Source organism: Lithobates pipiens, unplaced genomic scaffold (assembly GCF_037356315.1).
Source record: "Lithobates pipiens isolate NorthernLeopardFrog02 unplaced genomic scaffold, aLitPip1_a1.2 Scaffold_25, whole genome shotgun sequence".
NCBI lineage: Eukaryota > Metazoa > Chordata > Amphibia > Anura > Ranidae > Lithobates > Lithobates pipiens.
The window spans coordinates 61,401,038-61,420,098 of NW_027507787.1; the positions used below are offsets into that span (position 1 = coordinate 61,401,038).

Consider the following 19,061-nt stretch of genomic DNA (forward strand, 5'->3'; position numbering starts at 1 on the left):
CTTCACGATCCATCCAAAAACTAGAAAGAAAAGTTCGGACTTGAGTTGGGCTGTAGCTAGATAGAAAGATCTATAACTGCTCACCCACCTCATCAGATGGCAGAGTTGCCAGTGGTTTAATAACAGCAGCAAGTGGGACCTGGGACTGCTTTGCCATGTCTGAGGTGGCAGGAAAGTTGTATGATGAGCATCGGATATACCTTGGACTTGCATTTCCTAGATTGCAAAGTGAAAGAAATGTGTAATTAAGCAAAAACGCAAGGATGTTTCCCCCTTTATCTTCCTATAAATATTGAAGAAAAAACCAAAAAATGCAAATAAACTATAAGAAAGGCTGCTTACGTGTGTCAGCATTTCGTTTACAATTCTAGTTTTTTTCTAAACGGGTTACAAACACAAGCAAATCAAAAATGCATAACCAAAGGCTACTTCCTGTAAAAAGTGCATGCCAAGACAGACAATCAGATTCACAGATATCAATGTAGCTAAAATATGCGCCTATACTTTTAAAGTGGCATCACAGGCAAAGGGTTCTACATTTCAGTAAGGACTCCAGAAAACTAAAGTCTTTCCTTGCAGTGGAACTGCGCCTGTATTGCAAGGGGTTAAATGCTTGTTTAATCTTTTATTTGCTTGATTCTCCTTTCACCTGGCAAATAGTGATACCCTCTGCCCTGACAGTGGAAAGTGACTCGATATCCTCACTTCCAACACAGGGCTATAGTCACTGCATAGTCTTAAATTATGTCAAAAGGCCTTAGATCTCTAGAGCGCAGGGCAAAAGAGGCTGTGGGGACTGATCTAGCAGCACAGAGGAGCCTGTGGGAGCGGAGGATTAGGCAAGTAAAACTTTTTCATGGTCCATTAGACTAAACGATTAAACATTGCAGTGTGGGCACAGCCAAACTGCAAGGGAGAACTTTGTAGCTTTCCAGAATGGAGCTTTAAAAGCAGAACTTAGGGGAAAAAAAAAAAGAAAAAAAAAAGAAAAAAAAAAGAAAAAAAAAAAGTTTTCCCTTGTGGTGGGGCTCTGCCTGTACGGCATATGTTTATTGCTCGTTTATGCCTAGGGGAGAGGATGGTAGGAACAGTCCATCGCTGGAAGTTGGGGAGTGTGCAGTTTTCTGGAGGATCGAAGGATTGGGCGAGTATAAGCTTTGTGTTCAGCCCTAGGCAAAATAAACAGTTAACTCATGCAGTGCGGGCACAGTTCCAATGCATGGGAATTTGTTCTGTATTAACTGTTATCTGTAGCCCCCTCAGCAATATTTTTCTTCTCATTCAGCCCCAGTTACCACATGGGAAGTAAATGGATCTATATATATATCTATATCTATCTATCTATCTATATCTATATATATCTATATTTTTTTTCTAATCCTTCCCTACAAAAAAACAGGAACTTGCGCAGCAATAAAAATAAAATAACAAAGTCCATCTTTTCACATTGCAATTTTCTGTTTATTATTTAGAATGTCTTAGCAATGTTTGTAGCAAAACTACCACACCCACAATATCAGAGGGAAAGGAGGAGGTAAAATTATCTTGCAGATAAATAGCAAGCACCTAAGCACTGTACCTTGATCTTTGACAAAGAAGTTAGTTGTTACAAGTGGTGGAACTTGTCCTCTCAGGCCAGTGACAAAAGGTTCAGAACCCCTGTTGTTTCTATCATCCTCTATTACTTGGATCTATGACAAAAAGGATAGGCAATTAATAATACACCATACACGGAAACGTTAGGTCTTCAACACGGATTGGTTTACGAGACAAAAATGTGAACTTACCACATGCACAACAAATACTTAAACATATGCCGGTGACATGTTAATATATAGCTGGATCACAGTTTGTGTATAGTAGAAAATGGAGATGTTTACGAAAACTGATTAAAAAATAAAAAAAGTATTGTCCCCAAAATGAGACAACAGTCATTAGTTTAATATCGCAAAGTTGTAAATAAAAACTGCAACCTAATTGTAGCCCCGATTCTTTTATTAACAGACTTATATAAAGATGCAGGTTTAATACATAATGATTTTAAAATGAATATAATTAAGCTTATTTGTCCAGTGAATTAAAAAGGAACAACTATATTTCTAATCAACTTATTTCCCTTTACACCCTACAAAAATTAAAAGTCAGCAGCTACACATACTGTAGCTGCTGACTTTTAATATTAGGACACTTACCTGTCCTGCAATCCAGAAATGTCAGCACCCCAGCTGATGTTTCCATTGGCTGTCAGGAGCTGCTGCCATCACCGGTAAGGGAACCCAGCAGTGAAGCCTTGTGGTCCAGCAGCAGGGGAAGGAGGAGGGGGCTGAATTTCTGACGCACCACACTGTGGTGAGGATAGACATAAGTGGGGACAGGGTACCTGTCAAAAACAGGTACCCATTCTCTCCCCCCCCCCCCCCAAAAGGTGCCAAAAGTGGCGGGGGAGGAATAATCAGATAAGTGGAAATTCCACTTTAGGGTGGAACACCACTTTAAGTACATATGTGTTGGATGAGATATCGGACAATGTAAATAATATTGCTATTATTTCCTGTCTGACATTCATGGAGCTAGGATGAAATAAAGCAGTAGTTCTTCGTGTGTGGTATACAGTATCTCACAAAAGTGCATATACCCCTCACATTTTTGTAAATATTTTATTATATCTTTTCATGTGACAACACTGAAGAAATGACAGTAGTGTGTGTACAGCTTGTATAACCGGGTAGATTTGCTGTCAGGGCACAAGGTACTATTAAGTGTGCAGGCGCTGTTCATCTTCTGAGACTTTCGGCATCTCCTTGTACTCCATACTGCGGAAGCGCTGCGGCTGCGCAGTAGGGGGTGGACACTATCCGATGGAGGGACAGTTCTCAGCAGAACACCGGCACTGGGGAACTACAGTTCATGAATGACAACATGTACTGTGACATAATGAAGCAGGGCATGATCCCCTCCCCTTGGAGACTGGCCCGCAAGGCAGTATTCCAACATGATAACAACCCCAAACACACCTCCAAGATGATCACTGCCTTGCTAAGGGAGCTGAGGAGTAAAGGTAATGGAATGGTCAAGCATGTCTCCACACCTAAATCCAATTGAGCATCTGTGGGGCATCCTCAAAACGGTGGAGGAACGCAAGGTCTCCAACATCCACCAGCTCTGTGATAGCGTCATGGAGGCGTGGAAGAGGTGAACTTCATGCACAAGAGGGTTAAGGCAGTTAGGGCTGCAACTAACATTTGTTTTCATAATCGATTCGTTTGCCGATTATGGTTTCGATTAATCGGTTAATAACCTTAAAAAAAAAAAAAGAAAAAAGTGTGGTGTATAATTTAGTTACTATATCAAATTTAAAAAAAAAAGGCACTTTATTCTTAAATATTTCTATACGCAGTGGTAAATATAAAGAGCCAACTATATGGTTAGGGAGAAAAATATCTAATCCACTGTGAGAAGAACAGACAGAAGTGATATACTGTATATACTATTAGAGGGTGAATCTGGTAAATATCATCACTTAAAAACAGTCTTCCTTCAAAAAAAAAAAAAAAAAAAAAAAAATTATTTTAAGAACATTCGTTCTGTTTTCTAATAGTTAGTGGGGTCAAATTGACGTTAATTTTCAACCACAGTGATGGGAAAATTTGGAAATAGAAAGCTGCTTGGTCAAAGAAATTTTCAGACAGTGTATTTGGTTTTTATTCAGAAATTACATTCATTTTAAAAACAATGTTAAAAACAAGTGAGAATTTCAAACATTCTTTCATTCAGTGAATGTACAAAGATTTTTCGTCTGAATATTCTCGTCTGAAAAATTGATCCGTGTGGCCAGCATAAGGCTTGGTAGACACCTATGCAGTTTGCGTTTGATCTGTTTCTGCTGTGCTTTTTGCTATGAGTTTTGATTTTTGCGGCGATTTTCGTTTTTGCATATTTTTTTGGGCCAATTTGTTGTTGGGCAGAATAAAAAACACAAATTGCTGCAAAAATGCATTACATGCTTCTCTATTGAAGTATATTGAACCGAAAAAGCACAGTTTTGCATGAACGTGTCCCATAGGAAATCATCTGGGTCTAATCATATAAATGAACCAGGTCTAAAACGTTTAGTAACATAATGGGGTTAAAAAAAAAATAAAAAAAATAAAAGCAGATCACCACTACTGTAAGGGGTTCATTTTTTTTACTGTAGAACTGTGAAAGTAATATTTACAGTAGTGATTTGTACTATAAAAAGGCTCTTTTTTTAACCCCATTATGTTACTGGCCGATTAATAATAATCGATTAGTTGTTGATTAATCGATAAGTTGTTTCAGCCCTAAAGGCAGTGTTGGAAAATAATGGTGGTCACACAAAATATTGAAACTTTGGGCCCAATGTGGACATTTTCACTTAGAGGTGTACTCACTTTTGTTGCCAGCGGTTTAGACATTAATGGCTGTGTGTTGCGTTATTTTGAGGGGACAGCAAATTTACACTGTTATACAAGCTGTACACGCACTACTTTACATTGTTGTCACATGAAGAGATATAACAAAATATTTACAAAAATGTGAGGTGTGTACTCACTTTTGTGAAATAAAGTATATACTGCCAGGGGTAGCTTGGGCACTGTTTAAGGGGTATGCACTCCTCCTTGCCAAATTAAACTCGTGTGAAAATAGAACGATTCTCCCATCAACACAGACAGCACCGACAGGGGAATCCCTCCTGCTGAGCAATTGGCTTCTCCTGGTAGGGGCAGTCATCCCCACCGGAAGAAGACAGTGATAATCGCAAGAGAATCCGGCAGGCTGGTTGCACCCAAGTTGATCGATCAACTTGGTACATTCAGTCTGGCCATTCGTTTGAATCATGGCCAGTTTCTGTTGAACCGGTTGAGATTGGAACCCGTGTAAGGTCGGCTTAAGAGTACACAGGTGGGATGCTACACAGGGACCTACCAATGGGGGAAATATGGCCAAACAGGACGTTCTAGACCTCATATGATGAAACTGACACATCCTATAGGCAACAATACTTCAGTACTTTCTAAGTCGCTGTCAAATCAAGCCATGTCAAGTCAGCTTTGCAAGTCTTTAGCTGTAGACTTCTTTGGCTTCAGTGCCACAAAGAACTTGAGACAGTGGGTTTGGTTGACAACCAGGCAACTACAGAATTTTTCAGAACAATAAATCAGCAAGGAACATATTTCTCCGATGACAGAAATCCTTTAAATGGATGAATGAGCATTTATAATAAAGATCTGTCCTACAGCAAATGGGAATCTACAAATCCCCCTATTAAACCAGAATGTATTGCCCATCATACAATCCAATTAAGGCATCTATTTCAGGAGATGTAGGAATTTAGTAATTTACAAGTGTGAGTAAAATGCAAAGTAAAGTCTGACAGCTCCGGTTGGAGCCGCTGTACTAACAATCTAATGTTACCCCGTTTCCCTGAAAATAAGACCTAGTGTGATTGTCAGTGATGGCTGCAATATAAACCCTACCCCCCAAGTAAGCCCTACCCCATTTCCCAGAAAATAAGCCCTACCCCGAAAATAAGACCCACAAGGACCTTTAACTAGGGCTTATTTGGGGGGTAGGGCTTATATTGCAGCCATCACCGACAATCACGACAGGTCTTATTTTCGGGGAAATAGGGTAGTACCGCAATCTCACCCCGCTGAGCTGTTGTATTCTGACAGGGAGACGACCTTCCAGAACACTCTGGTCAGCACACTCAGTCATTGGCTGCGAGTGCTGATTGGGAGCCGGTCGGCTGTTTGTTTTCCAGCATGCATGTCCGACAGAAGCCAGCCATTGTGTACTAACTTAAAGCTGGCCATGTACTTATCAAAATTCTGTTGGTTCAGCAAGTACTGGCCAAACTTTGTTCTATGCAAGAGCAAGATGATTTTACCCAAGCCAATAGATGGATCAACTTAGATACAACTAGCCTGTTGGATTTTTATGCATGCGATTAAAGCTGAAAGGAATATATGGCAAATGCATTTTGATTGACAATAATTTTGGCCTCACTTGATGCAGAAAATAGCTCTACCTAATAAGAACAGTAAAAACCTGGCAGTGGCAAATATCCTGCAAAATGTAGCTGATTGAAAAGGTTCAATTTGCCCAAATGAATGTCTAAAGATTTGTCTGAAGAGGATCTAAAGATTCCTGAATCACAATTGCTTGGATTCTGCATCTTAATGACTCTCCCAATTTTATCATGAGAAAACTTGTATATTAATGGTTCTCTTAATAGCCAAGCCAAGCTAAGCTGCATCATAACAGGGTAGCTATCATCTGACCAGTTGCTTTTGTAATCGCAATGAAAAACACATTTTTACCACTTGAGGACCAAGCCTCTTTTTGAGATTTGTTGTTTACAAGTTAATTATTTTTTTGCTAGAAAATTACTTACCCCAAACGTTTTTTCAGACATCCTAGAGAATAAAATGGTGGCCACTGCAATACTTTGTCATACCATATTTGCGCAGCGGTCTTACAAAAAAAATACACTTTTTTAAATAAAAATAAAATTATATATACACATACACACACACACACACACACACACGCACACACACACACACACACACACCAGTAAAAAGTTACCTAAATTTTTTTCTATATTGTGAAAGATAATATTACGCCGAGTAAATTGATACTCAACATGTCATGCTTCAAAATTGCGCTCACTCGTGGAATGGTGACAAACTTTGGCCCTCATGAATCTCCATTTGGCGAAGTTTAAAGTTAAAAAAAAAAAAGTTAAGTTTTGTTTCAGTTTAGTTCTCGTGCTAACAATCGGTTTGTTTTCATAAGCGGGCGCGACTTATGTATGCGTTCGCTTCTGTACACGAGCTCGGCAGGACGGGGCGCTTTAAATTTTTTTTTCTTACACTGTCCTGTAATAAAACAAACAAAGTTTTTGGGTCACTTTTATTCCTATTACAAGGAATGTAAACATCCCTTGTAATAGAAAAAAAGCATGATAGGACACCTCTAATGTGAGATATGGGGTCAAAAAGACCTCAGCTCTCACATTTAGACTTAAAGGGTTTGTAAACCCTCATTTTCTTTTTAAACAACAAACCTATCATACTTTCCTCCACTGTGCATTTCGTTTGGCCCCAATCTTCATCTTCTGGGGTCTGGGGGGTTACCTTGTGGGCGCACTCCCGAGTCCAACATTTGTGTCTATAGACACAGACGCCCGCGTCTTTGGATTTGATTGACAGAAGCAGAAGCCAATGGCTGCGCTGCTAACAATCTATCCAATCAAGAGCCAAGAACCCCAGGGCAGAGAGGAAGAGCGTATCTCCGAGGAAACAAAGGGCTCAGGTGAGGGGGTTGGGGGGCCGGTCAGTGTCAGAAGTTTTTTCACCTTAATGAATAGGATGCATTAAAGGTGAAAAAAACACGAGGGTTTACAACAATTGAAATGCAATTTAAAAAAGCAAAAATATCCCTTTAAGACCATTGGGCAGACGTGACGTTTGGCGTCGCTTCCGTCATCCAATGTTATGGAGCCCATCTTTCCCTCACTCGGCATCCAGTCTCACAGGGGAGAGGACCCGATAGTTTCCACAGCTACCGACGATTCAGTTAAGCAGCGGAGATGACCGGGGGGGGGGGGGGCTATGCACCCCTATCAGCTACCAGCTGCCATAACAACGGTATTCCACAAGGTACCGACGTATAACGACGGCGGCTGGTCATTAAGTGCTTAAAGAAAACGAACTAAAGGAAGAGAGGAGTTATGTCAATTTCAAGTAGTCTGGTGTCTGATCTAATCTTCCAACCTAAACTCGAAAAAATTAAAAGGTTAAATCTGGTTCCACGTCTTTCCTATCCATGTCGCGCAGTTTGAAAAGGATAGACTTAATTTTCACCATGCAGCGATGAACAGTGGAGGTAAAGTGGAACTATAACTATCCTCTTACCTTTCCCAACAAGATTAAAAAAAAAAAAAAAGTACCCATTTTCAAGCCACTCCAGTCTGGTCACATGATCCTGCAGAACTCTGTAATGGAGCTCTCCACAATGGCTGTGATTTCCAAGAGCCGTGATGTTGGCATAGGCTCCTATGGCCCAGTTGTCAGCACTCCCTCCTCTCTCCTGCAGTAGCCACTCACTGACACAGGGGAGCTGGAAATGCAGGATCACGTAACCAGGCCAGATTTTAGAGAGGGAAATACTGATTAGACAGGATAGGTAGGAGGGAAAATGGAACATTTTTAAAAGAGAAGAACTGTGGCAAATGAAAATAACAAAACCTATATACTCACTTCCAGTCACTTTTCTGTCCCTGCAGCGCTCACTGAAGTACTGGGCTGAGGAAGAGGTGGGGGCAGCTGGCTCAGGCTCTCAGTGGTACGTGATACTTGGAGAGACTGAGCCAGCTGCCGGTCAGGCATCTGCGTGGATTCCAATTTTGTCGGGATCCCTGCAGATCATGGACTGGCTGTGATCTCAGCTGACAGATTTTAGCTGAATCTGGGTCACAGGAGTGCAAAACTAAGTGTACTCACGTGACCCACAGGAGAAGTATGGCCAAAGGGGCTTTGGATCTTTGGGGAGGACCTTAGGTCTTTTTTTTAAAAATTTGGGCAGGAGGTCCCACCCCAAATCCAAACCAGACCCCGGTCTGCACTTTTATTTTATATTTTATTGTCGAATCTCTTTTGTTTACATTCTGCCATCAATTTGGAATCCCCCACTGACAGCTGGGATGAGTCAGGATTAGTAAGGATGGCAACCGGCAGATGAAAAACTAACGTAAACTGAACTGAAAACTGATGTGAACAGAATTTGTTTTTCCTTTGAAAAAAAACATGACTGAATGGATGACATCTGTGTGAAAGGGGTCCAAGTGCTATTCACATTTGTGTATTTGAGGATTTCACACCTATGGTCAAGTCCCATTTCAACATGCTGACAGGTGGTCAACTATCATAGCACTTTATAGGAGGTAGTGCCTAAACTGCCACATGCAGCGATTTATACATGGAACACAGAGTGCTGACTCCACCGCCATCAGTAAAAACCAAAGCAATTGTGTAAATCTGAATGTTAATAAGGTCACATTTCACTGATGGGAAGACTACAGAACTAGGGAAGTTCAAATGTCACTAGAGATTCTATTTAATAGTTATTTAGCACACCACACTAACATTGCTTAGAAATTCACGGCTATATTTGTCTGAGGCTCTTAGGAGTGACTAATGTGCACAGATATAGTGCTACTTAACCGGTTCCCGACCAGCGCACGACAATGTACGTCGACAGAATGGCACGGGCAGGCATATTGGCGTACAGGTATGTCCAATATTCAATGCCGCCCCGACATCCGGTCGCGGATCCCGCGGACTCGATCGCCGCGGGCATCCCTGCGATCGTCTCACGGGACGGCTGAATGGAGGAAATGCCGTGTAAACAGCATTTCTCCATTCTGCCTAGCAACTAGTGACGCTGATCTCTGCTCCATGTGATTGGAGCAGAGATCAGTGTTCACTAAATGAAAGCCCAACCCCCCCACAGTTAGTAACACACCCCTAGGAACACTTAAACCCTACACTGCCACCCACTGGTTAACCCTTTCACTGCCAGTGTCATTTACACAGGAATCACTGCATTTATATAGCAGTGATTACTGTATAAATGACAATGGTTCCAAAAATGTGTCAAAAATGTCCGATTGGTCCCCCACAATGTCGCAGTCACAATAACAATCGCTGATCGCCGCCATTACTAGTAAAAAAAAAAAAATTATAAAAAATTAATAAAAATGCTATAAAACTATCCCTATTTTGTAAACGCTATAACTTTTGCGCAAACCAATCAATCGCTTATTGCGATTTTTTTTACCAAAAATATGTAGAAGAATACGTATCAGCCTAAACTGAGGGAAAAAAAATGTTTATATATTTTTGGGGGATATTTATTATAACAAAAAGTTAAAAATAATGCGTTTTTTTCAAAATTGTCGCTCTATTTTTGTTTATAGCGCAAAAAATAAAAACCGCAGGGGTGATCAAATACCACCAAAAGAAAGCTCTATTTGTGGGAAAAAAAGGACGTCAATTTTGTTTGGGAGCCACGTCGCACGACCGCACAATTGTCCGTTAAAGAGACGCAGTGCCGAATCGCAAAAAGTGGTCTGGTCTTTGACCAGCAAAATGGTCCGGTCTGTAAGTGGTTAATGAGGTTTGTTTACAAGCTGAGAAAAAAAAAAAAAATAACGCAAATCAGCAACACCCATGATATCTGCCCCATCCCCCACCCAGATATTTTACCTCACCCCCAAATCCTACTCCTGTCACTCTTCAACAAGACAGTAATAAGCACCAATCTAAAGCATGAACTGTTAATAAGTAGTAACAATTTCATAGAATGTGTTTAATAGGGATTGTCAAAATAAAAAATAAAAAACAACAAAATAAGGAATGTAAACCCTAGATGGTCAGCAAATAAATCCCAATTTAAAATTGGATATATTTAGGGTACACACAAAGGTTTTGTTAGTAGACTTTATGTACCTCCCTAGATGAATACAGGGCTCAAAATGCATTATGCAGTTCTATCACCACCCCAAGTTTCCTGCAAGACACAATTACTAGTTCTCCAATTCAAAACGAAGCACCTCAAGTTTGGTATACCTTGAGAGGCATTTATTATTCCTGTCCCTGTGCAAAGCAGGACAACGACATTACTTTCCATAAAGGAATGAATAAGAGTGGAGGTTTGCTCATTGTATTCTGCGGGGGGGGTTGCAGTTATTTTATAGGCACAGATTACTAGATTTACTACATAGGTCAATTTGTAATGTTTGTATACCACTATAAAATGTACACTTGTAAGTAGAGGTCGACCGATATATCGGTCGGCCGATATATCGGCCGATATTTGGCCGTTTTTAAGAAATCGGCATCGGCCGATTATTGTGCATACCACGCCGATTTGCGGGTAACACTATACTTGGCCGCCTGCAGTACAGACCTGTGTCCCCGCTGCAGCAGCATGTACAATTGATCCTCCATCCTTCACCCGTGCGGCTGGCCACTATAGGGTGGAAGGAGAAAGTTTCACTGGCACTGCACTGCCCCGCCCCTCCCTTCCCCAGGCAGTAGCAGAGGAACATCATTAACATATCACAAGCCTCCGCAGGAGATCGTAGCCAGCACTAGCTAAGATCCTCTTCCTTCCCTGCGGAGGCGGAGCCTGTTTCTATCTCACTGTGATTGGCTGGTCAGCTCATCAGGGCTAGGTGCATGCTATTGGGTCACGTGCATACAGATAGATGCCAGCTTGTATGCACGGTGAGTCAAAAAAATGGAGTATGCTACTGTATAAATTAATATCCTTTTAAAGTGAAACCTGCCATTTAGAAAATGGATGATCCTCCTCCACAGTCACCTCTATATACCACCCCTCTACATTCACCTCTCAGTACCCCCCTCCACAGTCGCCTTTCTGTACCCCCCCCTCCACAGTCGCCTTTCTGTACCCCCCCTCCACAGTCGCCTTTCTGTACCCCCCCTCCACAGTCGCCTCTCTGTACCCCCCCTCCACAGTCGCCTCTCTGTACCCCCCCTCCACAGTCGCCTCTCTGTACCCCCCCTCCACAGTCGCCTCTCTGTACCCCCCCTCCACAGTCGCCTCTCTGTACCCCCCCTCCACAGTCGCCTCTCAGTACCCCCCTCCACAGTCGCCTCTCTGTACCCCCCCTCCACAGTCGCCTCTCTGTACCCCCCCTCCACAGTCGCCTCTCTGTACCCCCCCTCCACAGTCGCCTCTCTGTACCCCCCCTCCACAGTCGCCTCTCAGTACCCCCCCTCCACAGTCGCCTCTCTGTACCCCCCCTCCACAGTCGCCTCTCTGTACCCCCCCTCCACAGTCGCCTCTCTGTACCCCCCCTCCACAGTCGCCTCTCTGTACCCCCCCTCCACAGTCGCCTCTCTGTACCCCCCCTCCACAGTCGCCTCTCTGTACCCCCCCTCCACAGTCGCCTCTCTGTACCCCCCCTCCACAGTCGCCTCTCTGTACCCCCCCTCCACAGTCGCCTCTCTGTACCCCCCCTCCTCCACAGTCGCCTCTCTGTACCCCCCCTCCTCCACAGTCGCCTCTCTGTACCCCCCCTCCTCCACAGTCGCCTCTCTGTACCCCCCCTCCTCCACAGTCGCCTCTCTGTACCCCCCTCCTCCACAGTCGCCTCTCTGTACCCCCCTCCTCCACAGTCGCCTCTCTGTACCCCCCTCCTCCACAGTCGCCTCTCTGTACCCCCCCTCCTCCACAGCAGCCTCTCTGTAGCCCCCCACCTCCACAGCAGCCTCTCTGTACCCCCCCACCTCCACAGCCGCCTCTCTGTATCCCCACCTCCTCCACAGCCGCCTAAACTGTTAGATTTAATGAAGGAAAAATAAAAAAAATCGGCCACAAAAATCGGCTGCAAAAATCGGCATCATATATCGGCCATCGGCCGCCCCGATTTCTAAATATCGGCATCGGCCAGAGAAAAACCCATATCGGTCGACCTCTACTTGTAAGGGCTTCATGTACACTGCTGCTGGTAAATGGATGTTTCAGAGCAGTTGATTTTTTTTTCAGCTGCCCCCCTAACACTCCTTTATGTTATCTTATCAGTACATTAACACAGGTTCATTTATAGTAGTTTCCAGGCAGCTGAGGTTAGAAGTATTTTTTGAAAAGCAAGAAAATGTGTTCAGGATGGATGTTCAGAGGCATTTGAAATGCTAAATGCTTGTAAACGTGCGTAAAAAACAGAAACTGGCGTTTAGCAGCGTTTCGTTTACAGGAGGTTTTAAGATCCCCCCCCCCCAAATAGTCAAAAATGTGCTTCTAAAACGCAAACACGTCATGTAAACATTCAGGAGAGGTTTTAACCGGTTCCCGACCGGCGCACGCCGATGTACGTCGGCAGAATGGCACGGGCAGGCATATTGGCGTACAGGTACGTCCAATCTTTATTGCCGCCCTGCCATCGCGAGAGGGGCGCGGGCATACCCGTGATCGTCTCGCGGGGCGGCTGAAACGGAGAAATGCGTTGTTAACCGCATTTCCCCATTCTGCCTGGCAACTAGTGACGCTGATCTCTGCTCCATGTGATTGGAGCAGAGATCAGTGTTCACTAAATGAAAGCCCAGCAACCCACAGTTAGTAACACACCCCTAGGAACACTTAACCCCTACACTGCCACCCACTGGTTAACCCCTTCACTGCCAGTGTCATTTATACAGGAATCACTGCATTTATGTAGCAGTGATTGCTGTATAAATGACAATGGTCCCAAAAACGTGTAAAAAATGTCCGATGTGTCCGCCATAATGTCGCAGTCACAATAAAAATAAATAAATCGCTGATCGCCGGCATTACTAGTAAAAAATAAATAAAAATGCCATAAAACGCCCCTATTTTGTAAACGCTATAACTTTTGCGCAAACCAAATCAATAATCGTTTATTGCGATTTTTTTTTAACCAAAAATATGTAGAAGAATACGTATCGGCCTAAACTGAGGGAAAAAAAATGTTTTTTTAATATATTTTTGGGGGATATTATAACAAAAAGTAAAAAATAATGCTTTCTTTTCAAAATTGTTGCTCTATTTTTGTTTATAGCGCAAAAAATAAAAACCGCAGAGGCGATCAAATACCACCAAAAGAAAGCTCTATTTGTGGGAAAAAAAGGACGCCAATTTTCTTTAGGAGCCACATCGCATGACCACGCAATTGTCCGTTAAAGAGACGCAGTGCCGAACCGCAAAAAGTGGTCTGGTCTTTGACCAGCAAAATGGCCTGGGGCTGAAGTGGTTAAATTGTCCCGTGTACATTAAGCCTTACCTAAATAAAAGGAGAAGGGGAGCGCTCAGCATGCTTTCCTAATACCTACTAAGTAACCTTCCAAAGCAGAGCATACATAAATGAAGCTGAACTACTGGCAACCTGTAATATCCTAAAATAAGCTAGTAACTAACTTATTTTGGACCTGGCTTACTATGCGCTTCTTTATGGACGTTTGGCCAGCGTGTACAAGTCTCTACCATAGCGATAGCTGTTGCAGATAGCAATACTCTGGTCAAAGCGCTAGGCTAGACCGGCAGATGCTGCATGCACAGGCTGAACATACTGGGGTCTACGTCAAAAAAGAAATCCCTGGATGAATGTCACAAGCATTCATTCAGTCCTCACAAAATATTGACCAAAATGTTGCTTAATACAACGATTTCCTACGAATGTCAGCTCCATCTAATGGCCGTAATGCTGTGATCATCAACCCTGTCCTCAGGACCCACTAACAGACCAGGTTTTATGTATTACCTTGGGGAGATGCAGACTAGAATACTGCAATCACTGAGCAGAAAATGATATCACCTGTGATGTATTTCAGTTATCTTGCAAACCTGGCCTGTTAGTGGGTCCCGAGGACAGGGGTTGATGACCACTGCCATAATGCACTATTTTTCCTGAAATACCTCAAATTAGCAAAATGGCCAATAGATGGAAGAGATGATCATAAGAAATAATGTATTGGGTAAAATATGGTCAAAATTCAAAAACATGAATTAGTGGGTGAATGCTTGGGTTTCTGTCTCTAAATAGTGTTATTTGTCTCCAGTAAAGATTGTCACACACTAGAGCTGCACAATTATGGATAAAATGAGAATCACGGTTTGCTCAGATGATCACGATTATCTAAGAATTGGGTTAATTTTGCTGGTCTAGTTTTTTTTTTTTATTCATCGACATGTATTCCCCCCCAAAAATTATGTTTTTAAGACCGCTGCACAAATACAATGTGACATAAAATATATATATTCTACATAATTTACATAGTACATAGTTAGTCAGGTTGAAAAAAGACACAAGTCCATCCAGTTCAACCAATTTACTAGCAAAAAATACTGACTTTACCTTGTAACCAACAAGTTTCAGAAAAAGACTGTCTTTAAAGAGGAAGTAAACCCTGATGAGTTTACTTCCTCTTTTTTTCCCTGCAAAGGTAAAGCATAATGGACTACTATGCATCGCATAGTAGCCCATTATGTGTCACTTACCTGACACAGGAGCCAGCGAAGTCGCTGCTGTCCCCTGTAGTCCGCCGCATCCATCTTGCTGGTGCCATCTCGCAGCTCCGCCGCTGTCATTCGGCGAAGCCGCGATGACATCACTCCCGCGCATGCGCACGGGAGTGGCGTCTCGCAGCTCCGCCGCTGTCATTCGGCGAAGCCGTCACTCCCGCGCATGCGCACGGGAGTCGACAAATGCGGCAGCTCCATTCTTGGAACTGCCGCGCTCAGTGTGCCTGCGCGCCGCTGTCTACGGCGCATGCGCCGTAGACAGCGGTGCCCGTTTTCGGGCAAATATCTCCTAAACCATATAGGTTTAGGAGATATTGCTTGGACCTACAGGTAAGCCTTAATCTAGGCTTACCTGTAGGTCAAAGTGGTTTGTAAGGGTTTACAACCACTTTAAGTGGTTAAACTGACCTAACTTGCAGACCGAAAGACAATAAACAATGATACAATGTTTATTTTTATCTCAGCACTGAGCAATGTTGTGATAAACTTTGCTGGACAGCTCTGCCCTTGTTAGGCCCCTTTCACACTGACGACCCGTTCAGGCCCGCCTGTCAGTTTTTCAGGCGGACCTGAACGGGTGCTCCATAGAGCTCTATGGAGCGTCGGATGTCAGCGGTGACATGTCCGCTGACATCCGACCCGCTCCGATCCGAAAAAGTGTGACGGAGGAAAAAGCTATTTTTCCATCCGTCTGCGGATCGGATGACGACGGGCACTGCGGTCCGTCGTCATCCGATCTCCCATAGGGCAGAGCGGCGCTGTGACAGGTCCGTCCCTGCGCAGTGTGCAGAGACGGAGCTGTCATCTCCCTGCTCAGCGGGGATCGGCGGAGTGATCCCCGCTGAGCAAACGGACATCCACGGGGCGGATCAGAACTGATCCGCCCCGTGTGAAAGGACCCTTACATGAAATTGTGGAAATGCTGGATTAAGATCAAGATGGGGGTATTGAATCATATTGCAATTTTTATATTTTTTATATCTATTAATTGTGCACCTGTATATTACACATGGTTAAAGGGGTTCTAAAAGCAGGTGGTTTGTTACTTTAATGCATTCTTTGCAATAAGGTAAAAAACGCTCTGGGTGCAGCTTCCCCCTCCACTTACCTGAGCCCTATCTCGAACCAGCAATGTGCATGAAAGCAGCCACTGGTGCCAATTACAGGCAGTGAGCCAATGATGAGAGAAAGCGTGGGGGGGGGGGGGCTGGGGCAAGTTGGGACAATGTCCATTCACAGGAGCTTGCTCGAGTGCTAAAATAGCGGGGGGGGGGGGGGGTGCAAAAAGAAGAGGTCCAGGGCTGCTGTGTGCAAAACCATTGCACAGAGCAGACAAGTAAAAAACTTTTTTTTTTTTTTTTTTATGATAACCTTTACAATCACTTTAAGCACCAACGTAAGAACTAAAACAAACATCCCTATGTAAGTGTTGCTTCACTATTGATAAAGCAGAAATTCTGCAAGGTAACAGCCAAGACTTTGGAAACCTAAAAAAGTTTAATGGATGCATTACAAGGAGGTAGGCAAATTATTCTACAAAAACAAGAATCAGACATTGGATTTTGTAGACACGTATTCATGTCAAAGCCAACCTTTTCCATTTGAGGCTGGGTTCACACTGTTGTGGTGTACGAGATCGGATGTGATTCGCACCGCACTGCAGTGCAAATCACATCTGATCTCTGTGCGATGCGAGTTCAGCCATACTATCTGTATGGCTGAACTCGCAACGCACAGGGCCCAAACTCGCACAGGACCCTTTTTTTGGTCCACAGCAGAATCGAATCGCATGGGTGTTCACACCATGCAATCCGATTCCTGTCCGAGTTTGCAGATTGCACTGCAATATGCAAACTGATCTGGGGGTGTCATTAACGTTTCACTGACACTCCCAGCAGTTCGCATAGGGCAGTGTGAACTGCCGCCGGGAGGTATGCGATGCGGGAACCCGCCGCGGATTTGCGGCGTTCCCGCATGGCTGCAATGTGAACCTAGCCTTAAAGGAGTGCTGCTCATCTGCATCGCTTTCGAACATAACATGTATTGCTTTTTCACCTGCAATACAAAATCAGATGCACCGCAACAGGACCAGCTGCATAATAAGAAAAGCATCGCAAAGCCGGTCAGTCTCTATGCTATTGCACTAAAATCAGTGAGAATCTGCTGATGTGCATATCAAATGTGCAGGAAAACAATACATGAATAGACAATAACCTAGACCAAAAAGACCAGCAACAGCTGACTCAAAAAACACACTTGCACGTTTTGTAGTTTTTTCTTGTAATCCATTGAGAGAATTCATTTACAAGTTATACTGACTCTTAAAGGAGGTTGGGACACTAGCAAACAGAAAAAGGTTTTAAAGTTAGGCCTTGTACAATCTCCTACTCTACCTAGCAAGCCTCAGTTTTGTGAGAAAGCAAAAACAGAGGTGGCACCAGTGTCCCTCAGACTACCAGAAAAAGATTTTATGGTAAGTAAAAGAAAGCAGAAATTTTGACTTACCTGTAAATTCATTATCTTGGATTACCATACAGGCCACAGGCTTGATGTTCATACAGGGCCTATGAATATCATATGCATGTGTCCTGTACAATTAAAATAAACTTTTTACCATCCATTAAGGGATACCGGGATTCTATTACAGTCAGGACACCCAAAATGTCAGGTATCTGAAGGCGCAACTCCCAAATCAAGGATAGCTGGGGAGAACCTCCTACAGAGCAGAAAATCCACCTGATGTTTCAGAGCAAGATAACCACCACCAAGGGGAAACTGGACTGAAGGAGCAAATGAGCTCCTGCAAGCAAACACTTGAGGGCCAATCAGCAATTACAGCCGGGAAGAAAACAAAACAAAACACAAAATCTTGCAGCAGGATAGCAAAGTTGTAGTGCCCCGAAAAAATAAGATAACCCAAATGGATGGACAAAGAAACCCCCACCCACCAAGACTGAATCTGAATATAACTGCAGGGGAATCAGACTTAAAATCATCCTGAAGGGGGGAAGTAAAAATAGCAAGTGGAACCTGTAAAAAAAGATGCAAAGAAAGGCAGGTCAAGGGTGTTTCACAACCCAGCTGGTGCACAAAACATACTACTTAAAGGATAAGCAGAAATTTTTCCCAAAAATCTAGAATGTACCCAAGGACTGGCTGATAACATTGCACACCTGCCTAACTAGTTGCAAGGAATCAGTCACCTTGAAAGAAATCACGTTGCATCCTGGCATCTACAACTCATTTCCAGGAGCTTTCACCAGAATGAGTAGGAAACTAGGAAGGAGCCAAAAAGGAATTGTTCCAGATGGTTGCAAAACAGCCACAGACAAAAGGATCAACTTCTGATTATCAAGTCCCATGGAGAACTCAGAATTTACACTATTCCCCTACAGGGTGTGGAGACATCAGAGAAGCATTCTCAGTGAGATGGAAAAGACCCCCTTGTTCCCAGTCAGACTACAAAGTAGCATCTGGGATGTCTTGATCCAAAAGGATCATCTGGATGTCTCCAGGAACCCCAACACCAAAAGGGAAGGCTAAAAAAGGTAACCAAATTTCAACGAGAGAAGGGGAAATGATAGTAACACCAATCCTTAGACAGCCACAAGGGGGAGAAAGGGGTAACAGGTAAAGAGCAAAAGGGGGATTTATCCAGTGAGCACCTACACCAAAGCCCTTTGCACATCGGTAAACCAAAATTAGATCTCAGAGATGCCACCGCCAAAGGAGGCATGCTAGTGCAAGATCCAGCAGAATGACACAGATTGCTAGGGTCCAGAAAACAGACCCTCCTTAGGGAGGGTTTCCCGAGTGTTCCAGGAGGGGAATGCCAAGAAAAGGCACTAGGGTGTACGTAAGGTCCACAACTTAGAGAAGGTACTTCTAAAGGATGCTGAATTGACAGTCTCGTCGACCTTATAGGTTAGGTGATACCTCATAAAAAAAGTAAAAGGACTGGCGGG

At 43.4% G+C, this 19,061-nt stretch overlaps 1 protein-coding gene across 8 annotated transcripts in view; it reads right to left on the minus strand.

The window, feature by feature from the left end:
- Positions 1-19,061, minus strand: part of LOC143930308 (protein transport protein Sec24C-like) — a 98,570-nt gene that overhangs the window by 48,826 nt on the left and 30,683 nt on the right. For all 8 annotated transcript variants that reach the window (XM_077454545.1, XM_077454544.1, XM_077454543.1 and 5 more), the window contains 2 exons: positions 1,580-1,691; positions 89-216 (listed from right to left, as the gene is read on the minus strand). In XM_077454545.1, coding sequence (XP_077310671.1) covers positions 89-216; positions 1,580-1,691 — 240 coding nt within the window. The remainder of the gene's footprint in view (positions 1-88; positions 217-1,579; positions 1,692-19,061) is intronic.